The following is a 27,755-nucleotide window of genomic DNA, read 5'->3' as shown; positions in this document are numbered from 1 at the left end:
TTCCTTTGCTGCTCTCTTAGTGGATAAATGGAGTTGGTTTTTTTATTTGGTTTTAGGATAACTTACGGAGTTCTGCATGAGCAAAAATAAACATGTTAAATACTTCCACTACTTGTAAAGTGTGCATCTACCAATGCTAAGCTTGCATCTCTTAGTTTATCACTGATGTCGACTGAAGCACTGGCTTCTAAAATATTTTTTCTTCCTAAGACACTTATTTTTAGGCAAAAATAAGTAGCTTTTAAATTTTGTCTGGATGGAACGTTCCTAATGCCCTCTATAGACCCTTCTGTTTGTGGTAGATGATAACTGTGTATCTAAAAACCCTGAGATGTAATTTTTTAAAATTTTCTTTTTTATGGTCAGTTTATAATAAAATTCATGTAACAATTTAATTTAAAACGGAAATGTTTCATGGAAAAATTTGCCATGCTTTGGGAAGGAAGTATTCACACATGCAAGATCCCTGAAATGGCTGTGATTCAGACCCTGTTTTTAGTCAATGGAAACAGGCAGATGCCTCTAAGAATTTGGCATGTCTGAGTTAGAGGCTTCAAGAGGCAATGTAAGCATCTTCCATCTCAGTGTGTTTGGATTTATTTCATTAAATGGTCAGAAACATTAAATTGATTTGTTTTATAAAAACAGCTGGTTTATGCACGAGGAATATCTTACTAAGATTTGAATATTTAAATATTTTCATGGCAGTGTCTTCATTTGTGTCTCCGTTGACATCAAGTAGTGACCATTCAGAACAAGCAAAACTTTGTCTCTATTTTAAGTCTGTTTATGCACTTTTGTTACTTTATATTAAAATTGAAAAATACTTACAGATTTACTATAATTGTAATTTTAATTCACAGAGAAGAAAATTTCCATAGAATTTTATGTTGGTAGCAGAAAGGTTTAATATAATTGTCTTAATCATAGAAAGGCAATAAACATTTTTCTAATGGGTTTTCATTTATTAAATGAAGCTTTACTAGCAGACAGCACTTCTCATTCCTTCTTAGAAAGCAGTGGGATTTTGATACTGATAACCATGTGATATTTAAATCCGTATTCTACATTACTTATTTAGTATTAGTAGAATTACTTCATGTTAAGGATTGCTGTATATTAAGAATCACTTTTTCTGAACTGACATCTCAAGGAAGGAGCTTGCACATCTGTAGTGAGAGTTTGTGAGGCAGACAACAACTTTATTTACAAAGGAGGGGAGGAGGGAGAACCACAGACTTTCTTCCATCCCTGTCTATTTTTTTGGTAGGTTTCCCAAGAGTTTTCCCGCCTTATTAATAGGAGCTTCCATCATTCTGGTGCTTTGACCAGTTCCTAGATGTGAGCTTTCTTCTTGGGCTTATTGACCCTATCAGGGCGTTAGTAGTAGACATGACTTCAGGGGATTTACTTTTGTTTTCTTTACTTAGTTTAGAATTTTAAAAGTGACCTGTGTGCTTGTACATGTCATTTGCTTTTGGTAACAGTCTTCAGGGTTTCTTTCTGCCAGAAACACAATCACAGATTCCAAGTCTTTCTTTATACTTTGCGTTACTTGTCTTAATGCGCTGCCAAGCTACAAGGAAGTTGGAAAACATCTATTTATCTTCCTATCAGGCCAGTCTAGCAGGAAAGATTCTTTCTGATCCAAAAGTAAATTATTAGAGGGAGACTCATAGTGTCAGAAATCCCACAGCTCCCATGTTGTTGTTGCAGGTGGCTTTAGAAAGTCTGGGAAACTTGGTAGGTGGAGGGAGTGGAGCATCTGAGAGCTAATTAGTGAAGGCTGAGCTAGTGAATGGAACAACAGAGCAAACTTGTGGGGGAAAGGGGTAACACTGGGACAGTTATCATTTTACTGTGATTGTCCTTTCATTTCTCATTTCCCTCCTCCCCAGAAGGTTTGGGTTGTATGTCCATAGATCTGCATAGGGCAAGCTGCAGCAGGGTAGTCGTGTCCATCCTGACAGCTGAAGGATGTATTATTTTATTCCAGTTAGTGTGTGCTTGCATTTTGTCTGCCATTCTGTGTAGCTTTTCCTCATTTTAAGAAATTGGTATGTATTCTGATATGTATTCTGTTACAAAATTTGGAAGGAATAATATTTCTAATGTACTATTTCTATGTTAAATCTACAAGAACGATACCTAAAGTGGAAGAGCCAGGGATATGCTCTTTGCTTGAGTAATTTGAATCCATGTATTTGAAACAGTGCCTTAACTGCTAGGCAATAAATGAATCTCACATTATCATTCTCACTGGACTCCATCTTGCATTGGATAATTGAATAATCCTAGGGAAGAAGGTGAGAAAGGACTGGTTTTTATCCCAGTCATGAGGAATCAAGTCTGCAAGGAGTCCATGTTGGTTCTTAGGTTATTTTGCTGAGTTGTTTGTGTGCAGCGGCATCAACAGGAACGTTTGATGGGTATAGATCCCAAACTATGTTAGAACATTTTGGTTTGGATACTCCTCTGGAACACTGAGGAAGGGAGCATAAGTTTTCTTTGGCAGAGGAATCACTCCAGTGAGTGTACTGCATCCTGAATAGATGGCCTCCTCACCAGGCATCTTTTTCTTGAGCTCTGGTTGAGGGATTTTGGTCCTTCACTTCCAGCTTGGCAGGCATAACTGTAATGCTTATTGTTACATGTCTTTAGCCAGTACCCAAAGAAATAATTTTCTTTTTTTTTCAACAAAACTTTCATTTTGTTTTTCTCTGTCTCTGCTTCTCTTTGAATTTTCTGAATTTTGTGACTTATCCTGTGTAGCTGTTAAGTTTGATACAGGTCAAACTTAAGTATTTTGGCTGCCTACTCTTCCTCCATTGACAGCATAGTAAGAACTGTGAAACCATTTGAGAAAATATGTTAACAGAAAAATCAGCTGAAAGTTGCTGGGAGTGTTTTATGACTGAATTTTTCATATTTGTATTGTGTGGAAAAATAAATATAAACTTTAAAATATACTTGTGCTGTGATGAAAAGTGCTCATTTTCATCTTAAAATCCCCACAGGCTGGGAAGATACTGTGAGGGAAGAGGTGGTGTGGGAGAAGGCACAGTCAGTGCTGGTTACAGTCTGAAGTATTTGGTTCTTGGGCAAGGAAATTGTTGGTTGTTTTTTTTTTTTTTTCCTACTTGAATCTGAGGCCTGAATATATTACTTCTTGGTTAAAATTTTCTTAGCTTGCTCCATGAGGGTTCTGAGTCATGAGCAGCTGCATTTTTAAAATGAACTGAGTTTTCCTAAAACTACAGCATCTGTTTATGGCTTAGTAATTTGTGTAGTCTCATAAGCTAATGGCCCCTTGACTAAATATCAGTGTGCTAAATGTAGTATGTGTTTAATGTTGCCTGATGCAGAATGCTTCTCCTTTGCTTATTACAAGACAATTGTTTGTGGACTGCCTTGAATAGGTCACAGCAAAGATTGCTCCAAGTCTGGTGTCAAGCCATAGGAATGGGTGAAATGCTTGACACTCATCTCTTCACTAATGCTTGCAAATTGAAAAAGATGCTAAAAAATGTAATTGGGGTTAATATATAACATCCCCGACCTCATACCCAGTGTAATTCTCCCTTTTTTAGTGGCTCCACTTTTCCTGCAGATGTTATCATGTGTGTTTGTTGCCATCAGCCCCTCACTGAACAAATCTTGAGGTTACTAAGACTCCTTTCTGTCATGTGAAAACAATGGGCGTCATGTGTACTTTAAATGTGCCATGATTGCAGAAATGTTTCCCAGGCTTTCCCCATGGGTCAGGGCATGGTGTAAAAAGTGATGTTTACCTACTTTGCAAGAGGTCAAGATGTCCAAGCAGAACTGTGTTCAAATATTCAGCACCATAGAAACTTAGTGCTCTCTGGTTTTGTGTGTAACACGTAATTTTTATTTCATTGATGATAGGCTGTTTTATTTTTTTTTCTGCAAAATTGCAACCAAATTAAAATGAGGAGTTAACAAAAGCCATTCCATGTCTCACATTGGCAATGTAGCTCCAAAAATGTCCATCTTATAGGAGCTAATAATATGTTCATCAAAATCTCTATAGCCAGGTAATGTTCCAACAAAGAAATACTTTTTCTTAAGGTGAGGATGGGGCTGTAGTTCTTTGACTTTACCAGGAATTTTTCCTCTTGCAAAAGGAGAAGATAACATATTGAAAGGTTTTCTAATCATTCATCAGCATTGAAACAAAAGAACTCTTGGTACATACCTGTTAAAATCCATCTGGCATTAGACAGCATTAAAAACTATGCTTAAATTTCTGAAGAATAATATTTGTGTTTCTAATCATAATTGGCAGAGTATAAATTGACAAAAAATGGCTCGATTGCTTTCATTTATGTAATCATTCTTTCCCAAAAAATAACAACTTGGGCGTTTCTGGCACAGGGTTGTGCCACTGCTCGGAAGATAACATTATCTTCCACAGAGACTTTCCTGGAAGATGGTGCGTGTCTTGCCTTAGCATTGCTAGAATGGCAGTTGTCAGATATTTCCTTTTAAACTTTCCAGAGTTTACATGTGGCCCTTAATGGAGAGAGGAGCAGACAGGCAGGTTTCTTGCCTATGCACTGCCCTTGTGAGTGAGGAGAGATCCCTGTGCTAACTGCCTGTTATATGAGAGGTCTGAAACTTGGTGGACAAGCAGTGTGCAGAGCAAGATCTTCACTTGTTACTGGTGCCAGATCAATGGCAAAGCATTTTGTATTGTTATGTTTGTATAATTCAAAGTAGTTACAGAATTTTAAACAGGAAAAAAAACCCCAGTATTTTTGTCTCCATTATCAAGAAATTTTCCTTACTGAAAAACTGTAAGAACCTATCACCACACATATTATCTTCTAAAGTAAAACTAGTCTCAAGGTGTTATGTGTGAATGCACATAGCAGTAAAGTCTTAATGTGTTGTAAGTGGTGTAATAGTCATCCCTCAACACAAATGTACTGCAGGGAAGAGGTGGTTTCTTTGGTAATTGAGTTGCTTGCATGACGTCTGTTATCCCTTCAGGACTGTTACCATTTGTACTTCATTGGGTTTTTCAGATGAAGAATTACCTTTTTTGGCCATGTGCTGTTTTTTAATATCTTTTGGCTATTTGTCATCCAAGATCTGTGTTAATCATAATAGAAAAGAAACATGGTAAGATTTTGATGATGCCTTCCAGAGTAGCAATTAAAAATTTGTCAGAACACTTCTAAAATAATTAAAACCTTTCCTGCTAAAATTAGGCTTTTCTTGAAACATGAACCCTTAGGCCTGGTGCTCCTGGCAGCATAAGTAGCTCAGGATTAAACTATAAAAACTTCTGAATGTCTTGACAATTGAATTTTAAAGAATTAGAAGTCTGAGAGTCAGATATCTCTAAGGCTGTACAAACCACAAGATTCTTAGAATGTGTTTGTAGGACAGCTTTTATTTGTAGGCAGGCCTTGAGAGCTTCAAATGCTCTTTTTTTTCCACTCTCTCCATTAGTGCACAGAGAAGATGACAGATATTACTGGACTTCTGGCAAGTTGCAGTCTGCTGGGATTGATGTGTTAAATATCTTTCCTTTAATAAAATACTTCACTTGGTTAAGTGCTCATGTTAAAGAACTAGGTGGATTTTGAAAATATGCTGTGAGTAAAAGTGTAGGTGAACTGTGGACTTGTAAACTGTGAAACTTTGAAGTTTAAAAAAAAAAAAAAGGTGGGGGGGTTTGAGGGTATAATCTGTCAGTCCTTTTCCCCAATTTTCTTGATAAACAATTAAATTACAGTTTCTGTTGGATTATAATAATCTGCTTCCAAAAGTTTTCATATATCATATTTTTTTTTCATCTTCCACAAGAGACTCCTTTAATGTGTCAGTCAGCCTGTAAGATGTCAGACTTCTGCTTAGGGACAGTAGGGAACCACGCTGGAAATTGACTTTCAGGAGTGGCTTTTGCTTTATGGATAATCTGAAACTCAGCTGGAGGAATTTGTAAGGTGTTGGTGTGTTTTGTTTTGTTTTCCTGTTCAGCAGTTACCAAAGATGTTGTTATGTGCTTGTAGTGCAATGATAGTTGATGCTTTGTTCTAGATACCTTCATGGAAAAATCCTTTAAAGTGGGGTTACTGAAACTAAAGCCACTGTTGAGAAAGAGAAGTGCCACCTTCCTTCAGACTGGAGGGTGTTCGTGCTTCCTAAATAATGATCCCGAGTCCATTTCTCTCATTTATTAACAGGCAGAGAAGTTTATGTATGAATTGAAGACCAAAGATCAGACTCTTTTCAACACTTCTGCCTTTCTTTTTAGCTTGCATTAGTTCTATCCTGTTGCTCTTTGTGTTCCACTTCCAGTTCATCTCCTCCTTCTTAGTGTTTACAACCCTCCTTCTTCTCTGCATGTCCCTGGAGAGTAGGAACAACCCAAGTGTGTACAAAAGTGAGGGTGCTTTATGAGCCCCTTCTCTTTAATAAAAAAATCTGTTCATGTCATTCTTGAGTTTTTTGGTTGGTTTGTTTGTTTGTTTGTTTGTTTGTTTGTTTTTCTGATATCTTCAGGGAGTATCTGGAGAGGTAACCATGCTTTATATTGATTCATCTGTTTCCATTGAAGAAAATATGTCCTGGTTACAGATTCAAATTTTCTAATTTTTGATTGGCAAATAGTCTTTCTGATTGCAGGCTTTGTTCTAGACAAGTTGGTTTTTTTTTTTTTTTTTTTAAGAGGAATATATTTTTCCAGGTCCTCCTACTTCCCTTATTTCTTTCCCACCCCTTTCTTATCATGCACAGAAATGTAACTTGAAGTCATATCAATATTCTTAGTGTATAGCAGTGAGTGTATGAAAGCCCACAACCTTAACATGTATTTCAATTGTCCACTTAATTTTATAATGTTAAACTTAATCACATTTTGTGAAAATGAAGCCAGTGTATTTTTATATTTTTAATTATTTCTAAAGGCTATGGTTGTATTCATCTCTTAAATTTACAGCACAGGAGTGTTATTTAAGGCAGTGTAGTTAATGCTGGACTGAAATCTGTGTTTGGTATTTTAATTGATAGTGGTGTTGAGGTTGTTCTCCTTATGCCCACCTTTAATAAACAATATAGATATTTTTAGTCTATATCAGTCTGCATCTTGTGTTTGAATTCTTCTTTAAGTACTAGAACACAGGATAGCTACAAATCAGCCTTTTTCCTCACTGGAGGCATCCTGGTGCTTTGCTGTGCAACCCATGCTTGGTTTGGAGGATGTGTTAAGGGTGAGATAGTGTTTGTGTAACCAAGTGCAGTTATGAAAGCTGAGATACAGAGCCACCTTCTGAAAAACCCGATGCAATCTTGTTGGTTGTATAGTGCTGAATAAACTTGGTCCTTGTTTAGAATGCTGAGTGGAAATAGTCTTGTGTACCTACACTTTGTGTTTTCTCATACTGCACTAATGTTCTGTGCTCAAGGCAGATCTAGTGGTGTAGACTGAGCATGAGAAATTAATGTACTCTACAAGCTGATTTCACATCTCCAGTTTTAGATGGGATTGTTGATGGTTTTGGAGATGTCAGGCTCTAATGCTCCTTTTCACATACAGAGGAGAAAATGTGAGGAGTAAATGGATTCAAAAAGTGCAACAGGTGTTATGTGAAATAGAAGTGGCAATGTCCTCTGTGCCGGGACGTTTGGTTCATCTAAGAAATTTGAAGTAATGTAATGGAACTGTGGGAGACAAGTGAAATGACTCAAAGAAGAAATGTTAAGTCAAAACCAAAATGTCAGGGAAGAGGTTTTTGCTCAGGAAAAAAAAAGAAAAGAAAGAAAGCACTGAACTTCAAGTTTTATTTGGATAGTTTTGCTTTATTGAAATAAAGTGAAATATTTCTTACATGTACCTGTATCTTTCTGAAAGTCAGCACTACAGATTCTTGCCCAGCTCTTAAATTACTGATGTTACTAATAATAGTATTCAAGCTTTATTTTTCAATCTGAATAAGCAAAACTACCCTCAGCAAAAATAAGAAGTAATAAGGGTATCTAAGGTTCATTTCTTTCTACTTTTTTACTGTGAGGGTGCCTGAGTACTGGCAGAAGTTGTCCAGAGAGGTTTTGGAGTCTTCAAACTTTGAGATACTCAAAAGATGCTTGGACATGGTCTTGATAGCCAGCTCTTGGTGTCCCTGCTTGAGCAGGGGGTGGACCAGGTGACCTCCGGAGGTCCTTGCCAACCTCAGTCATTCCATGATTCTCCAGAGCTTTTCCCTTTGTGCACAGGGGAGGAAAATTCTGTACCTTTCATTCCTTTCAAATAGCAGCTATTTGGCAGGTACTCTAATGTATGTAAGTATGAACTAATGTGCCTGGAACATTAATGTTTTTATAGGGCACTGTCTTATAGGTGCCTAATTGAGATTAAGTATTTACCTATGTACTTTAGGTGTCTTAATTTCTTTTTTATCCTGGAACATTACCAAGTATTCATTAGTGTCTATAACAGAATATTTCTATCTAGTCACTTCACCAAAGTTCTTTAAAATATTATTAATTCACTATTTTAAAATGAGTGTGAATCCTAGTATGTGTGCTGTGCAATATAAAAATTGTTCTGCCCTCAGCAGAATGGAATGAGTTGTCAGTGGCAACCTTACTGTTGTGCAGAGGACTGGTAGAGGAGAGGAACTGGTGTGCTGCAAGAGATCAGTGCTCATGGTTAGGATGCCCGAGGTCCTCATTCATGGTTGGATGCACTGGTTATGTAGAAAGCATAATTTTCAGGGTAAATGCCATATAAAGATTACCCTTAAGTAATCCTTTAGTTAAGCAGTGAGGGAAGAGGTTATAAAAATAGAAAAAACAATAAAGTAAAACACATTTTCTGCTTTTTAACTGTAAAGTAGTCTTTGCAGTGAAATATTCCCAAGCTGGGGTGAACGTGTGTGAGAAACAAGTTGGGTTCTCTTGTGGAGATGTATACTGGCAAACATAGAAAAATAAAAGTAAAATTGATATTTGAATGTCAGTCTGATGGTTCCTTAATGGCCTGGATACCTAAAGAAAGCATCCCAATCACTCTGTTGCTCAAAATTAATTGAATTAGTGACAACACAGTCAAAAGTAAATCTGATTTTGTGTGTTATTTGGTATATTTATATTTGCGAATCTAGCAGTCAGCTGTTGGAGCGTTGTTACATTTTCAGACTCGAGCAGATGCCGTGGTCTGTGGCCTTGTGGAAGTGGGATCTGTGTGTGCTCGGTGGCCGGGGCAGGGTGGGAGCTGTGCCTGAGCGGGAGCCGGGAGCAGCAGTTCCACAGCCGAGCGCTGGAGGGCTCCGCAGACTGACGGCTGCGGGAGGGATTTTAGGGAAATTGCTGCATTGTACTTGCGCAGGGTTTAATGCTTGCCGGGCCATTTGGCTATTTGCCATAATTGGCTTTCCATTCCCTTGATTGGAATCATAGATAAAAATTTGCTAATCCACTTTCTTTGCTGAAAGTATTAGAAAAGTAATCCATCTTTTAAAAATGCTCGAACAAAATCATATGGTATAAAGAGTACTTTATGGAATAATGAGATTAATGAGAACTGTAAGGCATATGCAATTTAAAACGTTTTTCTATGGGTTTAAGGGGAAAAATGCAATCTGGGCACTATAAAGACATAAGTACTTCCTTTTTTTATGCACTACCTTTTAAATGTGCATTACATGCTATGCTTTTGTCTACATGGTAAAATGTGAGTATATATTTAGGAAGAAGGATCTGCTATTTGCTTGTAATTTAAAAAATGTTTGAAAATACCTGATTCAAACTTCTTGGCTGTATTTTATCCTCCCTCTCCCCTCTTCTGCCCACAGGGCATCAGAGCACGGATTTTGGAAACCCTTGTAATGCTCATTCTTCTTGCACTGCTTATCCTCGGAATCGTATGGGTGGCTTCAGCACTCATAGACAATGATGCTGCCAGTATGGAGTCTTTATATGGTATGGAATGCAAAAGAACATTCGCACCAGTTTCATTGTAAATACAGAAATGCGTGTTTCCAGTTAAATGTATTTCTAGTAGATGCTGTGTGAGTGTTGCACAGGTTGTGAAGAAGGTGTATTAATTCAGCCAGCACAATTTTTTATGTTAAATTCTGTGACATAAGTAGCCTGTTTGTAATGAGCTAAAGCTGTGCTCAATGTTTTTTTTTACAGACCTCTGGGAATTCTACCTCCCGTATTTATATTCCTGTATATCACTGATGGGATGCTTGTTGCTTTTGTGTAAGTATTTTCCTCATTATTCCAAAAGATGAAGGATTTAGGGTGGGGGTTTTTTTTGTGTATTGTGTTTAATTTTTTTTTTTTTTTTGTGGTTAAAGGAAACTTTTTGATTGTGAAAGTCGAGTGGGATTTTCTTTTTCTGGTTAAATTTAAATTTAGATGTGAATTTTTTGGGTTTGGGTTCTGAAGTTTAAATAAATGGTACTTTACATTTTCAATTTTTGAGAAACTTTACACCTCACCCAAAACAATTCCAACTTCTAACTTGTTAAAGCAGGTAGTTGAAAAGTAGTTGAATTTGTCCATTCTGCAAAGAAAAGCACATTTTTTAAATGAAATATCTGCAGGAAGTCGGTAGTATGGTGAGACAATTATTTTGGAACATTATGTCCTATATTCAGTAAACTACCATTCTTCCTTTTGTAATTGAAAGTGTTTCTGTATAGGCAGGAGTTGGAAGACAGTGCAGTCAGCTTTCATAATCACACAGCTGGTCTCTGGCCAGTCTGCAGGTCAGTTACACAATTGCATTTGAAACAAATGCAGTAAAAAAACAACCTTACACCGACTGGTCCTAACCAGAGTTCAGTCATGCATGTTTAGGGGAATAAGAAACATTATGGAAGGCTCCAAATCCCACTTATAATCTCAGCCCCCTCCCTGAATAATTTCTAGAACACTGCTGAGAGGGACAGAATGTCTCCCTTTCTAGACTATTACGGTTTCATCTCTTCTCCAAGCTTGGCAGGTTTAAAGCTTACACGGGGCTGTCACTGTGGAGAAAGAGTGGGGAATGATAATTTGTAATATCCTTTAAGCAGATCTGTCTATGAAAGAGACCTCGTGAGTCTCCTTAGGTTCTCTGTATGTGCAGATTCTCAAATCCACTTTGGAGGAAGATGGGAGAATTAAGCAATGTGCTTCTCAAAGTCTTGTGTAGGCTCTTCTGAGTGGGATTGATAGAGGTGCTGAACACTTTAATGGGAAGTTGGTTTACAAAACTTCAAATCTGCCCTGCAGTTTGCTTCGGCAGAGCTGAAAACGCAGCCTCTGTTCTGGGGCTGTTGTAAACCAGGTCACCAAAATTATTGCGACTAAATACCAGGTTTTGGAAAGGTTTAACTTAAACAAGCAAATCACTGAGGTGAAGGCCCTCCTAGCTGTTAGATCTGTGTAGCTGAAAGGGCAGTATGCAGCAGTGGGGCAGCTGCTGGGGTAGAGCTTCTTTAGATCTTCAGTTGGTTTAATTGCTGAAGCAGTGTTTGAGTAAAGCCTATTGCCATGGTGATTTGGAGCATCACTTCCTTTTTCTTTTCTCCTTTTCCTGCAGGATTCTTCTGCAGTAAAGGCAGACTTAAGTTAGATTTTTGAATACTCTTTTATTTTTTCTGTAATATGTAGTAGCTACAGTGAAATGCTAGTTAATAAAAATAAATGCAATTCTCACAATAAAATCTTGTCTCCTTCTTTTGGCAACAATGTTTTATTATAATGGAAACTATAAATGTACATCCTCATCCATGTAGTTATAAATTTCTTCATCTCCTACACATTTCAGTATTTGCAGGCTGTTTTCCCTAAACTGTCGTTTGCTAATAATTTTCTATTATCACGGTTGAGCCTTTCTACCAAGAGGCATACATGCATCATTCCTGAAAACCATTACAGGCTAGGATCAGAAAGGGCCTGTTATTTCATAGAAAATAACCTAAAGTCTGGTAGCTGAGCCTAATATCAGTGGAAGTTGAAGGATAACTTTCAGAGCAAAGCAGCTTCAGGATCTCTTGGCCTTGCAGCTACACCTGTGCTAAGAGATGAAACATGCCTGATGTATTCTCCAGTGCTGTGGCCAGCCAGTGTCATTCCATCCAGGTATTGCAGTTGGCAGGTGTCTGTGCACTTTGTCTCATGATAATGGTCCCTGGGCTGCCTGACCTCCAGAACTGCTCTGAGAATCGTTCGGCAAAGTGTTAACTGGCCCAGGGCGAATCATGCCAGGAATAGTTCTAACAATTTACTGGGGTAGGCAATCCAACCTTAAAGCCCAGGAATGTATTCTGGCACTGCTGAATTTACTAGTGAAGACATAGCCTCTGGGGCCACATGCTTAGAATAAATAATTAATTAGTTGAGCAAGTTTAAGATCTCTGATTATATGGTGTTCTTTGCTGACAAAAAATCACAGTTAAGCTCTTGGGGGGGGAGAGATGCTTGTCTTGTTCAAAATTTGTGTGATTGCAGTGTGCTTAAAAGTTCATATTGGAGCTTTAAGCTCTTGCAGTTCTTTTCAAAACCAAAAAATGGTTATATGTGGACTAGCACACTGAGCATCCAAATAAAAAACTGGTCTTTGACGTACAAATGACTGTTTTGCATGCTCTTCCTTCCCCTGCAGTGTGCACGCCAGTGGGGCTCTCACGGATGTTTACAGTGATGGGTCAGTTGCTGGTGAAGCCGACAGTAAGTGCTACACAATTCTGTCCTCCTGTGTTACCTGTGAGAAGGTAGAATGGTATTTGGGTACTTTCTTCTGGAATGCTTACACTTCTACAGAGCTCTCCAGTTCATCAGAGTTTCTATAACCATTATTTATGTGCTTGTTTCACATTTTTCATATAGCACAAAAGCCTGTTTTTTTCCAAAGTTTTTCTTGTAATAATACATACTTCCTCTGATTTTTCAATTTATGTCAGTGCTACTAGTATTATTTATTGCCAGTATTTCCTGCTGTGTTTTACCAGTGCCTGAAAAGTGTGGGCATATTCTGAGTTCAGGAGAAAAGAATACAAGAGCAAACAAAGTCTGCATAACAAGAAGGGTACCTGGAGGTACACATAGATGGGTGAAATGTGGTTAGTTGTCATCTTTAAGAGCTTGTTATATACAGATGCTCTTTGGTTCATGTTCTGAATGCTGTGAGGGAAGGGAGAAGTTTGTACCATGTACAAGTGCTCTAGTGACTTGGGTGTCACATGTCCTAGTTTGTATTTACTGAAATTTGGGTTCACTTAGATCTTGCATTCCTTTTCATTAGTCATTTCAACCCTGGAAATACAAAGAAAATATGTACTACTTATCTGTCAGCTTTAGTGTCAAAGCACCTGATAACTGAGGTAGACAGACTTCATTCATTTGATTTTAGCTTCCAATAGCAACTTATATTTGCATGAAATACTGGCTTATATGAAAAGGTGCTTTTAATATAATTTTTCAAAATTTGTATTTATTTTTGCTTAAATTGAGTGTGAAGATTGATAAGATTTGAATGTAGGACAGACATACTGTTCTGTCTCTTTAGATTGAAACTGAACATAAAAGCCTTAACTTGAAATAAAAACTTAACAGTAACTTTGCTTACAGTAAAGATACAGCTGTGTAACAGAATGGAATAATCTTCTGTGAAGTTCTTATTTGTGTCAGTATTGTAAAGTTGTAGACTGTATTTAAAATACAGCTTACTGGAGCAAAGTGAACCTGATTATGTAAGTGCAGTCAAGAAAACAAGTGTCTCTGATACTCAGTTCATGTTTCTGTTTCCAAATACAGATCCTGGAAGACCTAGATGAGCAGATGTATATCATTACTTTAGAAGAAGAAGCAATTCAGAGGAAGCTTAATGGTATGTATGTTATACCTGTAATGACAGCGCTTCAGATTAAGTATTTAGAGTGGTTCTGGCCAGGAGTATTGGTCTCACTGTTGTGCAGTCTCCTCTCTCAAAACAGAAAATTTCAACATCTTAGCCTGTAACAAAGGCTAAAGGTGTACATTTCCTTGCTGGGTTTTCCAAGATTGGCTCTTTGTGTGTGGTTTGCTTTGATTTTCTTTTTAAACTGTTCATCAGCCCTCTAATGTGGGAATGTTCTGAGCCTGAGAGAGCAATTGAAAAGTTGTCCAGACCCACCACCCTTACTGCAAAATAGTTTGGATTGGTAAATGACTCTATTTCAGCCTTGTTTGAAGGACAATGAACAATTAGCAAAAGAGGCTTGACTTCCTGCAATATGATCTTTGTTTTTAATTTGGAGGATTTTTTATGTTTCAGTTGATTGTTATTTAAATTTTCAGGTAGTAATTCATTTAAAATCAGAGCACTCCTTTATATTGTAGGAGTTACTTGGTGAATTTAATAATTTAAAAAATTCTATTAATAAGTAATGAAAATGAATCATTACAAAAATGTTTTTAGACTTAAGGTATTTAATCTTACAATTTTACATTTCTTGATAAGGTGTTTTTGTTATGAAGTATTTAAAAAACAGTATGAAGCTTTGGCTTAGAATAGAAAGGAGTGTTGCAACATGGCAGGCACCAATTATGGAAAATGTATTGGTTCTATAAACCTGGAAAGCATGTTGTACAAACCTTCTGTCTTGCTTTTAACTGCATGGATGAGCCATCCATCCACAATTTATACAACTACTGCAGTTTGGAAAATCAAGGAATGTTCATGTCATGACACATCCATTGTTGTGCTGTCTTACCTATTTTAGTGTTAATGTTTTTAGTTTCCTGCTTTTTCTCTCCTACTTTTCAGTCTTCTGTCATATCTCAATCTTTTCTTCTCTGAGGTCTCATTAAGTCTCCGTTTGAAGTTGCTTGTTCAGGGGAAGTACCTTTGATAGCAGAGATCATGGTGGTCATCTTTATTCCAGTGTTTAAAATTTGTGGAGGAGTAGTGACTAATTTGTGGAGAAGTAGTGACTTCTTTGTGCTGAAATCAGCCATAATTTCAGTTCAAAAGTAACATTCACCTTTTCAGTGTTGAAGGCTCAGGTGTTTATAGTGACACCCCTATGGATGTGCATTCACACACAGGCACACAAAAAGGTGCATGCAGCTTTGAAGCTGTGATAGGGTAATTATAATCATTCTGTGTGTTTGATGTTAGCTGGGAACTGTAAAATATTTGTAACTGAATATTTTATGTTGTCATGGTGATTGTGCTTGTGTACAACACAGAGAAATGACCTGATAGTTATTCAGGAATCTATTGGAAGCAGTGAGTAGCAGAGAGAGGTCTGCTACTCAGATGGGGAATGGGGTTATTTAGGTGCTGCTTGGCTGCTCTTTTTCTTGCAGAAATCTCTCAACAGCTGCTTATGTTTCAGTTTAATATCACTTGTGGGATGGACCTAGGCTGTTTGTAAGTCTACTAACTGGATATGGATTTAGGACGTGTGCAGGGGCATCCTCTGACCACCTGCCAAGAGACTGGATTCTCTTTCAGCTCGTTGCTTGGTATGAAAAGTGGAACTGCAGCCCACCCATATTCCATGGAGCACTCACCAGCCTGCTCTTGAGCAGTGAAAGACATGGGGCTTAAATGTCCTGAGACAGGAGAGGAACTGAGTTCCCTCTGTTTCCAATGCTGAGGGAATGGCATTGACACCCCCATCTAAAGGAATGCTTGAGAACCCCTAGTTTGGTGTACAGGGAAAATTAATTAAGCTGAGAAGTAAATGAAAATCTAAACTTGCATATAGCATGTAGTTGGGACAAGATGTTATGCAAGAAGATACTCTGCAGGATTTTTGTGAGTAGTTACTTAAGTAAATTTAAGCATGGTTCTCAATATGACAGGCTTAATCTTCTCTTCCAGAAGTCTTTCTAATACATACAAATTATGCCAAAAAATTAGACATTGTTATTGCCAGAACTATGAGGGGTCATGTTTATTGCATTTTAAAAAATGTGTATAAATGGGGGTGGTGCTAATTTCCTCAGCAGACATACTGTGATGTTAGAGGCATAATCTGTGTTTTAGTGCACAGATTGTATCTCTTTGTTGCTGTGTCACAGCAGATACATTCACCTACATGCTTCCTCTGCCATGGCCATTGCAACTCTTCCACAGTGTTGGTGATGGAAATCCATGTGCTTAAGTAACCCTGCTGGGCAGGTTTGCAGGAACGTGCTCTGAAATACATACTTCATTTATATGTATAACTAAAGAGTTGAATTTTTATTAAAATGAAGAGGACCAGAGCAGAGGCTTAAGTGATACTTGATGATTGTAAAGCTCTTCATATTTGAAAATAAATCTATCTGTGAAACTGTAGATCTTCTTTGTGGGAACTAATTTTCTTCCTCCTCAGGTGTCTGCAGTGTCTAACTGAAAATCGGAGTAGGAGGGAGGGGAAAGTTTGATTGTGTTATCTACCCTAGTATTTTTATCTATTGAAGAGATACTGGGCTTTGGGAAAATGTTTGTTTCCAGTGTATTATATTTCAGTACCCACATCACTCCTACAGTCGAAGAATAAAGCTGGGACTTTTTTTATATAGAAAGAAAAAAGTTGCCTTCAGCTATTAGTTTTCCTGAATGCAAAGAGACGGGTGGGGTAGGATCAAAAATACTTACTTGATCAAAGTTATTGGCTCTGAAGGTATCCTTACCTATGTAAGAAAGATGAAAGGTGTTGTTTTTATTGCACACTAGTAACAGTGTAATTTTGAACTAATTGGTGGTGAACTGCCAATCACCTTGGGGGAATGCAAATAGATACTCTTACAATTTCCTTTGAGGTACTGAAATCTTATGTCGGGGCTGGAAGAAAAACAGAATAATACCGTTAAATTGACCTTAAATGAGCTGCTTTGTGGCTTTCTTGGAGAATCCCTTCTAACTTTTCATTGCTAGTCCAAACAAGTCTTGTCTACCAATTTGATTTATTGGCTAGACAGCGCTGACATTGAACTTTGTGCGTGTTTGAAATAAAGCTAATGTTAGAGAGCTTTTAAGAATTTAGCTGCATCCTTTTCAAATACTCTTTTGACTGATCTGAAACTTTGCCTCTCTCATAAAATATCCTTTTGTATAGCAACCTGTTGTTTGCAACTATTTTTAAGGGGGAACTACAACAGCCCTTAGATATGATTCAGAATTTCTACTGAGCTGTCTCTGAGGGACCTAGTGTGATGATGCTGATTTGTTGGATAGACTCCCAAGAAATCAGTGTTTTGAGCTCTGGATTTTTATATTGAGGGAAGAAAACAACATATATATATATATATATATATATATATATATATTGAATTGAGCTTTTCCTCAGAGACCCCTAAATCAGTTACAGAGAAGAAAATGTCAGATGCTGACCTGAGTTTTCCTTCTTGTTCAACTACTTCCATGAAATCCTTTTCCCCACCTCACAGTAGTTAGTCATTCTATCAAACAGATGTTTTTTTGGGGGGTCATGCATCATCGCAGAAGCTTATTTTTATAGTGGTAATTAGCTTGGGGTTTTTTAAAAGACTTTTTCTGAAAACCTGGGGATTATGGTTAATTTAAAAAAAAAATACTGAGAAATTAAACTGACATTTGTATTTCAGGCACCTCAAGTGATAAGATGTAATGGAACAGTGTCTATAGGTCTTACTGCATAGTCCTGAGATTAGAGATATTTATATATTTGAAGCCCTGTAAATATTACCCCATACTCATTATGTCACTGATATCCAAGATAAATGTTTAGACATAGCACAGAAGTTACGTGTTATGTACAAAAATGTGTGTGAAGGAAACATTCAGTTAATTCAATTAAACTTTTAAAATTTTAAATGGTTGGATGTTTCATTGATGATTTGACTGCATTGAACAAATCAGTATTTAATAGTCTGCAATAAAAAGAGTCACCTTTATTCTTTTATTGAGATTACTGGATGGATGAGCAGACAACAGAAAATAAGGAAATAATGAGACTGGACTACAAAGTAGTGTTGCTGTGCCAGCAGTCTAAGTGCTGTTTAGATTTTGTAGGCAAGTGATCAAGATATGAGATAAAAGCCTGGACAAGAATATTAATCTCATATAAATGTATTAGAGAGTGTTTAAAAAAAGTACGTGGAGCATGGTGCTCATATGGGTTAGCCTGCAGCCAAAGGTGGGGCTGAGAGTAGGGAATGGCCAGCAGGTGAAGGGTGTGAATGTAAATCAGCAAAACAATAACAGAGAGGACTTTGGGTTTAAGACCTTGAACTGTCACTGTCACAGTGTGTTACTGCAGAATGAAATTGGCCTGGAATAAAGGAAAATATGAGCCCTTATTTTCAGGTGAGATTGCCCCACTTTCATCCCTTTTATTTCTGAACAAAGGTGAGTGGAGAGTGTTTTTAACTTACCCCAGGCAGAATATTCCCAGGTTGTGATTGCAGAAAGTGAAAGCTAAAGCTGAAATAATGGGATGGGAACTGAAACAGCAGATCTCTAGTCAGCATTGCAGAGCTGTGTCAGTGCTTGAACACAGGGTTTGTAGAGGAATGGGCATCAAGGAGGGAAACCACAGTATGCTTGCACTGGGAAAGAGGAGTGGTTGGAAGAGAATGGAAGGTTGAAGAGAAAAAGGATGGAGAGAAAAAATGGGCTGGGTTTCCTCAAGGCTGTGTAGGGATAGGAAGAAAAGTTGCTGAGCAACTTTTAGGCAGAAAATTAATAGGAAGAAAGGAATTACTATGATGATTGTCTGGGTTCAGCTGGTGTAGAGGAGAAAGCTTGAGGAGTTGCACAACAGTGACATGTGTATGTTGTAAACTGGAAAGTGGAACAGGATGGTCTCATGGGTGGTTGTGGGAATATCTGATTGTGGCATGGAGGGACGGAGCAGGCAAACTGGCATGAGCAGAGGATCCATCAGCAAGGAGGTCAGCAGTATGGAAACTGAGCTTGCTGAGGAAAGGGAGGGAGGGGCAGAAGCTGAATCTAGAGCTCTGGCCAGTTTGGAGGCAGAGGTCCACTTTGCCTTTGAGTTGCTAAATAATAATGTTCCTGAAGGGCATCTGGGGATTCTTTACATCTTGGTGCAAGAATCACACAGGGACACAAGAATGAGGCATTTGAGACATTCTGTCACACTGTGGTCGTTGGACTTGTGTTAAGGCATCAGCAAAACAGGCTAGGATCACAGGAGATGACACTGAAACCTCTGTGCTGAACTCTTCTGGTTAGATGCTTCTGTTTTGGAAAAGTGTTTGAAGAGGCTCAGAAATATCTGCAGTTTAAAGTCAAAAGTGCTAATATGATGCTTCCTAAATCTGAATTGTCACTGTGTGCCTTACAGTACTACAGTCAGTCACATCCAAAAGAAAATCATGTCTTCTGTTTTAAAAGGTGTATCTTCCACAGTGGAATACCAGACGGTGGAGCTGGAACGTGAGCTGGAAAAAGTGAAAAGCAAGAAAACAAATCTAGGTAGTGAACTTCCTAGTGTATCATGTGGATTGTAGTTTACTAAATGACCTTAAAGGTGCTGTGTTTAGTTTGGAGCAGTTGCTTGATTGATTTCAGTTTGTTCTTAACCAAATTTGTGCATTTGTAAGTACATTACTTGGAATCATTGCACCCCTCCAACAAAACAGTTCAAGTAGGGAGTCAGATTTGGATCTTATTTTTAACATTAGAGAAATTGTAACACTTGACTTCTTTGCATGGAGCTTTAAATATATGATATGCTTATGAATATTTGGGAATTACTTTCCTTTTGTGTTTGAATTATTTCTATAAAATTCAAATTGTGGTGGTTTTTTGTTTGTTTTTGTTTTTTTTTTCTAAAAACATCATCTGCTAATGATGTCTAGTGATGTTAGTTTTGTCTTTCTTACCTTACAAGAGGAAAATACTATTTAAATATCTGAAATGCTATTCTGTCCCTTTAGGTCATGCTAAAATTTACATGTAAGCAATGTATTTTTAAACTCAGCAGATTTTAAACTTTGTGGAACTGCTGTGTGCTAGGGGAAGAAAAAAGTTATGGTGAAACATACCTCTAAGAAAAATCTGCTTGTCTCTGTCTCCCCAGCCTTTCTCTAGAGAGGTTTCATGTTTTTGCTATTGCTTTGTGCAGCTCTACAGAGTGGATGTTCTTATGAGCTGGTTGATGTTTGTTCCAGATCAGGTTACTGATGTTACTTATGTTTATAATGAGCTTATAGATAGCTGAATGATTCTTACTTGTTTTATTCTAAGGTGATCTATGGTATTAAGCTTCTGTTTTTTCTCTTCTGAACAGAACGGAGGAAAAAAGCTTCTGCTTGGGAAAGGAATTTAGTCTATCCAGCTGTCATGATATTGCTACTGACTGAGACAGTAAGAACTTTCTTTTTTTTCCCCAACAAAAAGTATGAAGAGTTCTTTGGTCATTTGAGGGAATAGTTTTAAATTTTTTGAGGGATGTGTGTTTAAGCAACAGTCTTGATATTCTTTTCTTGACCATTTTACAAAAAACTTGACGTTATGGAGTCTGGTGAGCATAAATGAGTAGATTTTAAAAATGTGGAATGCTTTTCAATAACAAGACTGTTTCTACTTTTTTATAGTCCATTTCAGTTCTCTTAGTTGCTCTCAACATTCTTTACCTGTTGGTTGACGAGACTGCAATGCCAAAGGGATCAGGGGTAAAGTAAATTTCTCTTATGACTTTTATAACTTTAGTAAAGCTTTGGGGGCCTTGCAGAAGTGCAAGTGTGAACTTCTGCTTTAGTAACATGGAAACTAATGAACCTTGACCTTGACTTTGCTTCTAGGTTTCATTGCTGTGCCCACACAAATGTTTATTACATGTCATGTTGTAGGGAGCTCTTACTAAAATAGTGCAGAAGCTTTATTTAGATACAGTGATGCAGTAAAGCAGATTGGTAATCTGGAGTTTGCAGTTCTGTCTTAGCAATACATTTCACTGCAGTTTGAAAGCTGCTGATGCCATTACATGAGGTGGGGGGACTTTGAGGGTAGGACATCAGAACGCCCCTGAAACACTGAAATTGAGAAAGGCTGTATTTCATGTAAGATGTTACATGTTTTGTTCTTGGTAGAAGGTAACTTTGTGAACTGTTGCATGTATCTTATTTAATTATGCAAAGTATCTTTTTCCTTGTAGGGGCCTGGAATAGGAAATGCCTCCTTATCCACCTTTGGCTTTGTAGGAGCAGCACTTGAAATCATTTTGATTTTGTATCCTTTCTGTAAGAATTCTGTCTGTTAACAAGTATTCTGTCCAGTTTTCTGGGACACTGGTAATACACTAAGGCACTTGCCTAGAAAGAAGAAAGAGATAGGTCAGTCCTTCTCAAACACTTGAGTGTTTTTGTTTCTTTTTTCTTTAGTTCTTAAGACTTTTAGGAGGCTGCTGAGAACTTGAATGAAACTTGCATTCCTTGGAGGTTCCTTTTTCCTTGATTCTCACAGCTATCTTATGGTATCTTCTGTCGTCGGCTTCTACAGTCTTCGTTTTTTTGAGAATTTCACTCCCAGGAAGGATGACACAACTATGACAAAGGTAAGGTGCAGTCTGGGATGGCCCCCTCCTGTCTTTCTTGCCACCCAAGACAAACTGACTCTCTTAGTAATTGCCCTGAATGGCTCATTTGCAGTGATCACTGTTTGTTTGTAAGCTGCGTAAACACAAACTGGAAGATTTTCAAAATGCTGAATGAGTGGGAAAAAGGATGTACTCTGTTTAGCTTGGATGGCATCCATTCACTTGTAGGAAGCCAGGAATGGCAGAGCTTGTTAACTGGCTATAGAAAAGCGAGTGAAAGAACTTTCTTCAAAAGAAACTTATTGCTAATGAGTAACTTTGATTGTGTTAACTGTACTTCAGGGAACTTGTATGAGATCTGAACACCGTGCTTGCTAGAAGTAATACAAAGTAATTCAAATTTGAATAATGAAACTAAGACTGAGGAGGGCTATTCAGCAACATTTTGCAATCTGAAGCTAATTTCACTTTCTACAGTTTAGCAGTGGCTTTAGAATCACCAATGCCGTTACCTAATTCAGAGGAACATGCCTAGGTTTTTGGCAAAATATTCCCACAGCTGACAAGAGGAAGTGATCAGTAACCAAGGAACAGATGTTGAATTTAATTATTTTTTCAGTATATTTCATTGTTTCTGTTTTGTTTTTTTTTAAGTAATGGATGAAGGTATTTTTACTACAAATTGTTGGAAGCGAGAAAGTGGGTATGCACACAGAATGATTAGAGTAATAAGAAGTAGATAGTTGGAATGTTCTTAATATTTCCTATTGATTGTTTACAGTACACCAGGAATAGTGTAGCAATAAATAGTGAATGTACAAGTGTCTACCTACTTTCAAGTTTTCTATTTTTTTTTTCTTTTGGCTTCTGATAGAACTAGACCTGAAGAAAATGATCCCTTTTGAAAGAAAGTTTCAATTACTCTTTTTAAAGGCTTTAGAAGAACAAGAGTAAAATCTTAACAGCTGTGAATTTTTTCATACTATTTAAAGTAGACAACAGGCATTGAATTGAAAGGAAGCTCTTTGTTGTAATTTTTTAAATAATGCTAATCCTGCAAGCAGTTACATCCAAGGCTTAAGCTGATGTATCAGTCATCTATTCTAAGCCCATGGAATTGTTCTTTTATAAAACATTCACAGGAAGTAAGTAAACAGTTGATGCTTTGCAGCATGGTAGTTTTGGATTATTTTGAATCTGAGCATGCATAACACTGATTAAAAGCACATGCATACATATTTGATTTTTTCTTGGATCATCTTTGTCTTGTTTAACATCATGTGGAGAAGAGTGACAGAAGTCAGCAAGACTAACAATATGTTACTGTAAATTGCTTTAGGTTCAGTTTTAAGAATGTGCCTTTTAAGATTTCTTCTTTTTCATCTTGACCACTGTTTTTCTTTGTGTTCCCTTCAACAATCCCATTTATCATTTAAATGCTGTTTGTCATTTTCAAACAGATAATTGGAAACTGTGTCTCAATCTTGGTGCTGAGCTCTGCTTTGCCAGTGATGTCAAGGACACTGGGTAAGTGAAATGGAAGTCATAGTAAAGGATGTTTAATTGAATTAAAAAAAATACAAGAAAAAAGAAGAACCTGTAGCTGTATTTTCCATAGTATGTATTTAATTTGCCATCACTTTCAGTGGAAAGAGCATGTATCCATGGCCTTCATTTCTACACCAACATGAGTTGTTGAACATACATCTATGTGCATGAACTGCAGAACATACTTTCTAAAAATAAAAAGATGCTAAGCATTTTTTAGAGAATATATTATTTTAAGGTCAGATCTGAAACTTCTTAAAACAGGAGACTGTGACATGGAAAGATAGGAAAACTGATTGTCCAGAGCAGTATGAAGTAGTTTCTTGGTCACTGTGAAATTAATGCTTAGTTCCTGTGAAAAATTTGGGATTTGGTGTCTGAAATTTGAGGTAGCAGTTAATGACTGAGTGCAGAAGTTAATGACTCTTCATTTATTAAGTTTTTTAATCAGCAGTGATACCAGGCTACTTTAATTTTCCCTGAAATAATATGTTTGTATTTTTTGCTACTTCATTTTTCAAGTTTAACAATTTGGAGTCTACCATAGCAGAACTGAAGAACTTCTGATTTTATTGCTAAGAACTGACAGTAGCAATTGAAGTTCTAACTGGTTTTAACCAGTTGGAAAGTCGTGTTGTATCATCACTTCATTTAGGTAATCTTCAGCTTGAATTCTTGAAGTTAAATTGCAAGGCTATTACATGTTTAAGTAGTGCAGAATCCTTGTAGCTAATGTGAATTTCATTGGGAACATTAAATAGAACAAAACAAAAATCTTCACCTCAGGCTGTACAAGTCTTAAGTACAAGCTTAGAAGTTTGAGCTCAGGCCCACAGACCTGCAGTGTGTGCTCAGTAGTTTTACAGCTGGTTTTCTTTTCAGTGAGAATACTCTTGAATCAAGAGTAGTTCATGTTTTGCAGTAAACTATACTGTATATTCTCATGCTATGTATACCTACAGATGAAGCATTTTAATAAACTATAAATCATTTCTATAGCAAAGGAAAAACCCTCTGTAATGCATTTTGGAGTGTGGAATCTTAAAATACTCATTCTAGAACTTACTTTAAAAAAATCTGTAGTAAAACTTCATGAAAATGCAAAAGAGTAATTCACGTATTTAAAGTAGTGCAGTTTTAAAATATAACCAGTATGATAAAGGTCTAAGAAGTAAAATGGTTCTAGCATGTGGAGCCAGATGTTACATTGGAAAATCACTGTTTTAGAACAGAATCATAATGTCAGTTTGTGTCCACTAAGTTACTGCATTCAAGACTTGTTTAAAAGAAAATAAAATTAATTGTTAATGATCCATGAGATTAACAGTTGATAATAACCAGATTCTGTGGCAGTAAGTGTACACGCTGGGCCCATTGTTGTCTCATAGGAAACAGATTAATGGTAAAACTCACTTAAAAACCAGACTAACAAGTGAAATTCCTGAATAGTTTGCCATAGAGATAAATAAAAGAAGAAAAAAGATGGAACAATTAACACACAGCTAACAAACGCACAGTCACAGCTGTCCAAACAGGATTAATAGAGTGTGTTAGAGTACAGTGAGTCATGTGGTGCTTTGCAGAAATATCAATGTGTGTTGCACTACATGCCACTGCCCTGTGGCACTGAATAGATGAAAAGAAATAAATATGTTAAGCAGATTCATAGTCTTTTCACTTTATTAAAAAGGCGAGTTTCTAGACTATACAGAAAAGACTAGACTTTATCCTTATGGGAAAGGTGAAAAAGCAAAAGTTATCTAAGGCATCTACTGCCATTTTTCAACTTTTAAAAATGGAAATGGAGTTTCTTACATGTTTCATGGCATTCTAATTAGATATGTAGGTGGTGGATATGTCTAATCTGTCATTCTTCTAGAACTCCAGCAAAGTTTTTAACTAAAATAAATTATTTTACTGAAATAAGTTGACTCATATTTTCCCAGGACTTTTCAGCCTTTTAGTCGCCCTTCAAAAATGTTTCCCACCAGCACCATATTGCTAATCACAGAGAAACAAATTGGGAACAAGGCACTTAATAGTCAGGAATACAAACCCAAAGAATTTCAGAGGAAATGGAACTTTCTAGCATACAGAAATTTTCCTAGCATTCTACACTTGAGTATTATGTGCAAGTAAATAGGGATTTTAAATTTATTGGTGTGTGCTGTCTAAAACCTACTATTTGTTCTTAACCTGAAGAATTCTTTAATAGTTTATTTGGTAAAATTTTATCAGCGTTTGTGTGCATATATTTGTGCCACTAGATCAGTAATTGAACAAAAACTTGCTTAAGAGTTATTACAATTATTGGTTTCTTTCTCTGTGGGCTGAGTAGATACTGCTTCTGTAAGAAAGTCATCAGAACCTTTTTAACCTTTTTCTCCCATGAGTTTACAGACTGTTACTGTGTCAGGTCTTTTCTGATGAGCAGTGACTTTTTCTGTTTGTAAGAAGAAATTGAATGTAATTTATGGACAATAATTTTCCCACCTACTCTAACAGAAGTGTCAGGGTTCATTTCTGTTTGTCCTTGTAACACGACTCCATGGCTCACTGTTCTTCTGGACCTCTATGTGTCAAGGAATGTTATTCTTTTTCCAGAGAATTTCAGTGCTCTGCCTGTTTTGTTCCTTTTCCTTTAAAGTTCTGGAAGCCTGTGCATTCAAACCTGACTTTCTTAATTTTCATGTGGCTCCACAGTCTGACTAAAACACTGCTGCTTTGGAAATGTTAAGGACACTGTTTGCCTTCAAATGGGAAAGCAGCTCTGTGTTTATTGTCCTTCATCTCTTTACTAGTCAATTCAGCTGGTTTCTTCTTTCTGTGCTAAGACCTTCTGTGCTTTTTTGGTATTTCTCCCTGCCTCTTTTGCTATTTTGATCAGTGATTGTTTTGTTTCATCCTTTGAAACTTCTTCTTTTCATTTCAGTATGTTTTCCTTAGATACCAAATTCAGTAATGTTTTAATTTAAATGACTGTACAAGTGTGTGTATCTTTTAACATTGTGATACCTGCCTTGCAAGTCTTGGGTATCCAGGTACAGTGAGATTCCTAAGTGTCAGGTTTACCCTTGGAAGAAATGTAACTGACCCTTAATTCTGTCTCTTCATTTATTATCACTTGAGAAGTCAGTTTTTAAAAGCCCAAAAACACTTTCAAAATACGATGATAGAAAATCAGGAGCTTTTTTTAGGCGTTTCAGATCCAGGGCTATTTTGTGATTGCCTTCTTTGCTGCTGCCATTTTAGTTCTGGGACAGGATCAGCTTCCTTTTTTGCACTGTTGTGAGGGCACACTTCACTCTGACTTTGTCTGTGCCATAGGTTTTTTGGGAATAAACAGCTTTTGAATCCTGGACAATGGTCATGTGGCTGACATCTCAGTGTTCTGCCATGTATTCAGTACTCCATGACACCTGACAAAGGAACAACCTGGGGTTCTTCCTCTTCTGCCTTCTGGGATGGGCCCTACACCTTGTAGACCTTTCCATGTTTCAGAAAAATGTTGTTCCTTAATTAGTGATTGAGAAGCCTTTGATCAGCACAAAGCCCGAGTGCCAGGGTTGGAGGTGCACTGTGAAGAAGACCTGTCAGCACCATCTTTCAGCCTAACTCTTTTCCTTCTGTGCAAATGCTCCATGGCTGTAGTGGTGGGCCAATCCAGGAGAAAAACTCTAGTTGGAAAGATGTCTTTAAACTTTGGTTTCAAAAGCAGTGCTCTGGAAGAAGACTTAAAAGGCTTAGTGTTTACCATAAGTTGTTGTGGCTCTCATAGAAAGGCTATTTGCTACCTGTATTTTTTTAATAGAAAAAGCTCACAGTGCATTTCATTCTTTTCTCAAATCATTAAGGATTTCATAGAAACTGTGGTTTTAAGCAATTTTCATAATAAAGCTGATTTTTTCCTAGTTACATTTATTGAACTTATAAAAAGAGTTCTTATCTAGAATAAACAATTCATTTCAACTCCCATTATTTAAGTGTTTTACTAAGAAATTTAAAAAACATTTTGGTAAAGGTGTCTTAGAGTTTTACAGTGAGCAACAAAGTAGAACATGACTTCAAGAGCATTGTCTTGTGTGTTTAACTGTGTGTCTTCTGGTGTGTTGTCTGTAAGAATTTTGCATCCAAATGTATATGTAATATAATGAAATTTTTGTGTTTCGTAAAATACTGTTATGAGTATTTTGATCTAAATCTTGCATGGAATTTAACAGGAATCACCAGATTTGATCTGCTTGGAGACTTTGGAAGGTTCAACTGGCTGGGGAACTTCTATATTGTGTTATCTTACAACTTGCTCTTTGCTATCGTGACAACATTGTGTCTGGTCAGAAAGTTCACTTCTGCTGTGCGAGAAGAGCTCCTGAAGGCATTAGGTAACACAGCCCTGAAAATTCACTGTGTGCTTGAACATTCCCTTTCTCCACCATTGACACCTTGAGGTGCTACTGGTAAAGTTCTGTCACAGCTCACAGAATACTTTTTTTTTTGGTGGAAATTCCTCTAAGTTAAGGTGTGAGGATGAGTAACGTTGTGTTGTTTTTTGAAGAGTGCAGAACTAAGGTACAATGTTGATTTTAATGATATGCGTGTGGTACTTATTGATCTGCAGTTGGATTTTCAGTCTTTGGAGAATGCAGAAACATTCTCATTGCTATGAGCAATTATTCCACATTAAAACTTCACCTTGTGTATGGGTTGGCTTTTTTC

General features: G+C 37.1%; 1 protein-coding gene across 4 annotated transcripts in view; it reads left to right on the top strand.

The window, feature by feature from the left end:
- The window catches only part of LMBR1 (limb development membrane protein 1), a 69,440-nt gene that overhangs the window by 32,498 nt on the left and 9,187 nt on the right, over nucleotides 1-27,755 (top strand). For 3 of the 4 annotated variants that reach the window (XM_069006407.1, XM_069006405.1, XM_069006408.1), the window contains 11 exons: nucleotides 9,828-9,954; nucleotides 10,171-10,239; nucleotides 12,635-12,699; nucleotides 13,786-13,858; nucleotides 19,346-19,426; nucleotides 20,244-20,320; nucleotides 20,551-20,628; nucleotides 21,111-21,184; nucleotides 21,419-21,509; nucleotides 22,952-23,018; nucleotides 27,260-27,421. In XM_069006407.1, coding sequence (XP_068862508.1) covers nucleotides 9,828-9,954; nucleotides 10,171-10,239; nucleotides 12,635-12,699; nucleotides 13,786-13,858; nucleotides 19,346-19,426; nucleotides 20,244-20,320; nucleotides 20,551-20,628; nucleotides 21,111-21,184; nucleotides 21,419-21,509; nucleotides 22,952-23,018; nucleotides 27,260-27,421 — 964 coding nt within the window. The remainder of the gene's footprint in view (nucleotides 1-9,827; nucleotides 9,955-10,170; nucleotides 10,240-12,634; nucleotides 12,700-13,785; nucleotides 13,859-19,345; nucleotides 19,427-20,243; nucleotides 20,321-20,550; nucleotides 20,629-21,110; nucleotides 21,185-21,418; nucleotides 21,510-22,951; nucleotides 23,019-27,259; nucleotides 27,422-27,755) is intronic. The other variant, XM_069006406.1, reaches the window with a different exon arrangement.

Source organism: Aphelocoma coerulescens, chromosome 2, assembly GCF_041296385.1.
Source record: "Aphelocoma coerulescens isolate FSJ_1873_10779 chromosome 2, UR_Acoe_1.0, whole genome shotgun sequence".
Taxonomy (NCBI): Eukaryota; Metazoa; Chordata; class Aves; order Passeriformes; family Corvidae; genus Aphelocoma; species Aphelocoma coerulescens.
This window is presented reverse-complemented; position numbering and strand designations above follow the sequence as displayed.